The sequence below is a fragment of the Pezoporus occidentalis genome, unplaced genomic scaffold (assembly GCF_034315485.1).
Source record: "Pezoporus occidentalis ecotype Australia unplaced genomic scaffold, CSIRO_AGI_Poc_V1 ctg3042, whole genome shotgun sequence".
Lineage (NCBI taxonomy): Eukaryota > Metazoa > Chordata > Aves > Psittaciformes > Psittacidae > Pezoporus > Pezoporus occidentalis.
Window position 1 is genome coordinate 1 of NW_026914989.1, and position 5546 is coordinate 5546.

General features: G+C 59.9%; 1 protein-coding gene across 1 annotated transcript; it reads left to right on the top strand.

Annotated features, from left to right (window-relative positions):
• Positions 1 to 544: 544 nt before the first annotated feature.
• LOC134168250 (protein arginine N-methyltransferase 5-like) lies at positions 545 to 4576 on the top strand (the record flags this gene model as incomplete). Its single annotated transcript, XM_062627721.1, has 4 exons — positions 545 to 699; positions 3089 to 3182; positions 3267 to 3383; positions 4446 to 4576. Coding segments are annotated over exons 2-4 (330 nt in total), but the record flags the coding sequence as incomplete, so codon positions are not given.
• Between the last annotated feature and the right edge of the window lie 970 nt (positions 4577 to 5546).

The window sequence follows — 5546 nt, forward strand, 5'->3', positions numbered from 1 at the left end:
GGGTTAGAATGGGGTTTAATGGGGTTCAATGGGGTTATAATGGGGTTCAATGGGGTTCAATGGGGTTCAATGGGGTTCAATGGTGTTCAATGGATTTCAATGGGGCTCAATGGGGTTCAATGGGGCTCAATGGATTTCAATGGGGCTCAATGGTGTTCAATGGGGCTCAATGGATTTCAATGGGGCTCAATGGGGCTCAATGGGGTTCAATGGTGTTCAATGGGGCTCAATGGGATTCAATGGAGTTCAGTGGGGCTCAATGGATTTCAATGGGGCTCAATGGAGTTCAATGGGGTTCAATGGGGCTCAATGGGGCTCAATGGGGTTCAATGGGGTTCAATGGGATTCAATGGTGTTCAATGGGGCTCAATGGTGTTCAATGGGGCTCAATGGGGCTCAATGGGGTTCAATGGGGTTCAATGGGGCTCAATGGAGTTCAATGGTGTTCAATGGGGCTCAATGGGGTTCAATGGGGCTCAATGGGGTTCAATGGGGTTCAATGGGGTTCAATGGGGTTCAATGGGGCTCAATGGTGTTCAATGGGTTTCTAACTGTTGCCTCTGTGTCGCCGTGGGTCCGTGCCCCACAGCGGGGGGCGTGAGCATCCCCTGTTCCTACACCTCCTTCCTGGCGCCCATCTCCTCCTCCAAGCTCTACACCGAGGTGCGGGGCTGCCGCGAGCGCGACCGCGACCCCGAGGTACCGCCTATGGGGCGGCTGTGGGGCTGGCTATGGGGCTGGGTATGGGGCGGCTATGGGGCGGCTATGGGGCTGGCTATGGGGCTGGCTATGGGGCTGGCTATGGGGCGGCTATGGGGCTGGCTATGGGGCAGCTATGGGCATCAATGGGGTGGCTATGGGGCAGCTATGGGGCAGCTATGGGGGTCAATGGGGTGGCTATGGGGCTGGCTATGGGGCTGGCTCAATGGGGCGGCTATGGGGCTGGGTATGGGGCTGGGTTCAATGGGTGTTCAAGCTCAATGGGGCTGGGGGGGGTCTATGGGCACCTATGGAGGGCAATGGGGCAGCTATGGGTCTGGCTATGGGTCTGGCTATGGGGCAGCTATGGGGGTCAATGGGGTGGCTATGGGGCGGCTATGGGGCTGGCTATGGGGGTCAATGGGGTGGCTATGGGGCTGGGTATGGGGCAGCTATGGGGGTCAATGGGGCGGCTATGGGGCTGGGTATGGGGCTGGGTATGGGGCAGCTATGGGGCTGGGGGGGGGTCTATAGGGCACCTATGGAGGGCAATGGGGCAGCTATGGGTCTGGCTATGGGTCTGGCTATGGGGCAGCTATGGGGCGGCTATGGGGCTGGCTATGGGTCTGGCTATGGGGCAGTTATGGGGCTGGCTATGGGGCAGCTATGGGGCGGCTATGGGGCTGGCTATGGGGCAGCTATGGGGGTGGCTATGGGGGTCAATGGGGTGGGTATGGGGCTGGCTATGGGGCTGCTATGGGGCTGGCTATGGGGCAGCTATGGGCAGCAATGGGGCAGCTATGGGGCAGCTATGGGGCTGGGTATGGGGCAGCTATGGGGCTGGGTATGGGGCAGCTATGGGACGGCTATGGGGCTGGCTATGGGGCAGCTGTGGGGGTCAATGGGGCAGCTATGGGGCTGGGGGTGTCTATAGGGCAGCTATGGAGGGCAATGGGGCAGGTTATGGGCCTTGGGGGGGGCAATGGGGCTGGGTATGGGGCAGCTATGGGGGTCAATGGGGTGGCTATGGGGATGGGGGGGTCTATAGGGCAGCTATGGAGGGCAATGGGGCAGGTTATGGGGCTTGGGGGGGGGGCTATGTGTTGCTCTATGGGTCCATCTATGGGTCCATTTATGGGTCCATCTATGGGTCCCTCTATGGGTCCCCCATGGGTTGCTCTATGGGCCCATCTATGGGTCCATCCATGGGCCCATGTATGGGTCCCCCTATGGCTCCATCTATGGGTCACTCTATGGGTCACTCTATGGGTCCATCTATGGTTCCATCTATGGGTCCCCCTATGGCTCCATCTATGGGTCCCCCTATGGCTCCATCTATGGGTCCCCCTATGGCCCCATCTATGGGTCCCCCTATGGCTCCATCTATGGGTCCCCCTATGGCCCCATCTATGGGTCCCCCTATGGCTCCATCTATGGCTCCATCTATAGGCCCATCTATGGGTCCCCCTATGGCTCCATCTATGGGTCTATCTATGGGTCTATGTATGGGTCACTCTATGGGTCCATCTATGGGTCCATCTATGGGTCCCCCTATGGCTCCATCTATGGGTCGCCCTATGGCTCCATCTATGGGTCTATCTATGGGTCTATGTATGGGTCCATCTATGGGTCCCCCTATGGCTCCATCTATGGGTCGCCCTATGGCTCCATCTATGGGTCGCTCTATGGCTCCATCTATGGGTCCATCTATGGGTCCCCCTATAGCCCCATCTATGGCTCCATCTATGGGTCGCCCTATGGCTATATCTATGGGTCCCCCTATGGCTCCATCTATGGGTCCATCTATGGGTCGCCCTATGGCTCCATCTATGGGTCCCCCTATGGCTCCATCTATGGGTCCCCCTATGGGTCCCATCTATAGGCCCATCTATGGGTCGCCCTATGGCTCCATCTATGGGTCTATCTATGGGTCTATGTATGGGTCACTCTATGGGTCCACCTATGGCTCCATCTATGGGTCTATCTATGGGTCTATGTATGGGTCACTCTATGGGTCCCCCTATGGCCCCATCTATGGGTCCCCCTATGGCTCCATCTATGGGTCCCCCTATGGGTCCATCTATGGGCCCATCTATGGGTCCCCCTATGGGTCGCCCTATGGGTCCATCTATGGCTCCATCTATGGGTCCATCTATGGGTCCCCCTATGGCTCCATCTATGGGTCCCCCTATGGTTCCATCTATGGGTCCATCTATGGGTCCCCCTATGGCTCCATCTATGGGTCCCCCTATGGCTCCATCTATGGGTCCCCCTATGGCCCCATCTATGGCTCCATCTATGGCTCCATCTATGGGTCCCCCTATGGCTCCATCTATGGCTCCATCTATGGGTCGCCCTATAGCCCCATCTATGGGTCCCTGCCCCATAGGCCCAATTCGAGATGCCCTACGTCGTCCGCCTCCACAACTACCACCAATTGGCCGCCCCCCAACCCTGCTTCACCTTCCAACACCCCAACCCCGGTAAGCGATTGGTCCCTTGCCCCCCCCCCCGTCCCCGGTGACGTCAGCGAGGGCGCCGACCAATGGCGTGGCTCCTTGCGGCAGAGGCAGCCAATGACAACAGCCGGTACCGCCTCCTGAGCTTCCGGGTCCAGGTGGACTCCGTGCTCCATGGCTTCGCTGGTTACTTCGAGACCACTCTCTATGGGGACATCACCCTCAGTAGGGCGGCTATGGGGCGGCTATGGGGCGGCTATGGGGCGGCTATGGGTGTCTATGGGGTGTCTATGGGTGTCTATGGGTGTCTATGGGGGTCTATGGGTGTCTATGGGGGTCTATGGGGTGCTATGGGGGTCTATGGGGGGGCTATGGGGGTCTATGGGGGCTATGGGGGTCTATGGGGGTCTATGGGGGTCTATGGGGGTCTATGGGGGGCTATGGGGTGCTATAGGGTGTCTATGGGGGTCTATGGCATGTCTATGGGGGGCTATGGGGGTCTATATGGGGCTATGGGGGGCTATAGGGCTCTATGGGGGGCTATGGGGGATATGGGAGTCTATAGGGGTCTATATGGGGCTATGGGGGGCTATGGGGGTCCACACTATGGGGGCTGTGGGGGTCTATAGGGGTGGCTATGGGGGTCTGTGGGGGTCTATGGGGGGTCTATGGGGGGTCTATGGGGGTTCTATGGGGGTCTATGGGGGTCTATGGGGGGTCTATGGGGTGCTATGGGGCTCTGGGGGGTGTTACGGGGCTCTATGGAGTGTCTATGGGGCTCTATGGGGTGTCTATGAGGCGCTGTGGGGCTCTACAGGGTGTCTGGGGGGTGTCTATGGGGGGATATGGGGGGTCTATGGGGTGGCTATGGGGTGTGTATGGGGCTCTGTGGGGTATCTATGGGGTGTCTGGGGGGCTCTATGGGGTATCTGTGGGGCTCTATGGGGTGTCTATGGGGCTCTATGGGGTGTCTATGTGGTGCTGTGGGGTGCTATGGGGTGTCTGTGGGGTGTTACTGGGCTCTGGGGGGTGTCTATGGGGTGCTATGGGGTGTCTGTGGGGTGTTATAGGGTGTCTATGGGGCACTTTGGGGTGTCTATGGGGCTCTGGGGTGTGTCTATAGGGCTCTATGGGGTGTCTGGGTGGTGTCTATGGGGTGCTATGTGATGTCTATGGGGCTCTGTGGGGCTCTATGGGGTGTCTATGGGGTGTCTATGGGGCTCTATGGGGTGCGAGTATCCCAGTGTGTGAGGGGGCGTGTCCTCCCATGGTCACATGACCCCACAGGTATCCGCCCGGAGACGCACTCCCCGGGGATGTTCTCCTGGTTCCCCATCTTCTTCCCCATCAAGGTACCGCCCCCAACATGGCCGCCCCCTGTGGGCGCCGCCATCTTGGCTCCGCCCCCTCCACCATGGGTGCCGCCATCTTGGCTTCCCTATAGGGCTGCCATTTTGGCTTCCTGCCCCCTATGGGTGCCGCCATCTTGGCTGCCTACCCCCTATGGGTGCCGCCATCTTGGCTTCCTGCCCCCTATGGGCGCCGCCATCTTGGCTCCGCCCCCTCACCATGGGTGCCGCCATCTTGGCTTCCCTATGGGGCCGCCATTTTGGCTTCCTGCCCCCTATGGGCGCCGCCATCTTGGCTCCGCCCCCCCCACCATGGGTGCCGCCATCTTGGCTTCCCTATGGGGCCGCCGTCTTGGCTGCCTGCCCCCTATGGGTGCCGCCATCTTGGCTTCCCCCCATGGTCACCACCCCCTATGGGCTCCACCATCTTGGCTTCCCCTATGGGGCGACCATTTTGGCTTCCTGACCCCTATGGGCGCCACCATCTTGGCTTCCCTATGGGGCCGCCATTTTGGCTTCCCTATGGGGCTGCCATCTTGGCTTCCCCTATGGGTGCCGCCATCTTGGCTTCCTGCCCCCTATGGGCGCTGCCATCTTGGCTCTGCCCCCCCCCAACATGTGCGCTGCCACTTGTGGGGCTGCCCTATAGCCAGGGGGACCTGCCCCACACGTGTGGTTCCATACATGTGTGGGTCTGCCCCATAGATAGAGTTTGTAAGCACTTGTGGGGCTGCCCCATAGCCAGGGGGACCTGCCCCACACGTGTGGTTCCATACATACATGGGGCTGCCCCATAGACGGCGGGGTTGTAACCACTTGTGGGGCTGCCCCATAGCCAGGGGCCTGCCCCACACTTGGGGTCCATATATGTGTGGGTCTGCCCCATAGACAGGGTTTGTAACCACTTGCGGGGCTGCCCCATAGCCAAGGACCTGCCCCACACGTGTGGTTCCACACATATGTGGGGCTGCCCCATAGACAGGGTTTGTAACCACTTGTGGGGCTGCCCCATTGCCTACCTCCCCCTCCCCCCATGGCC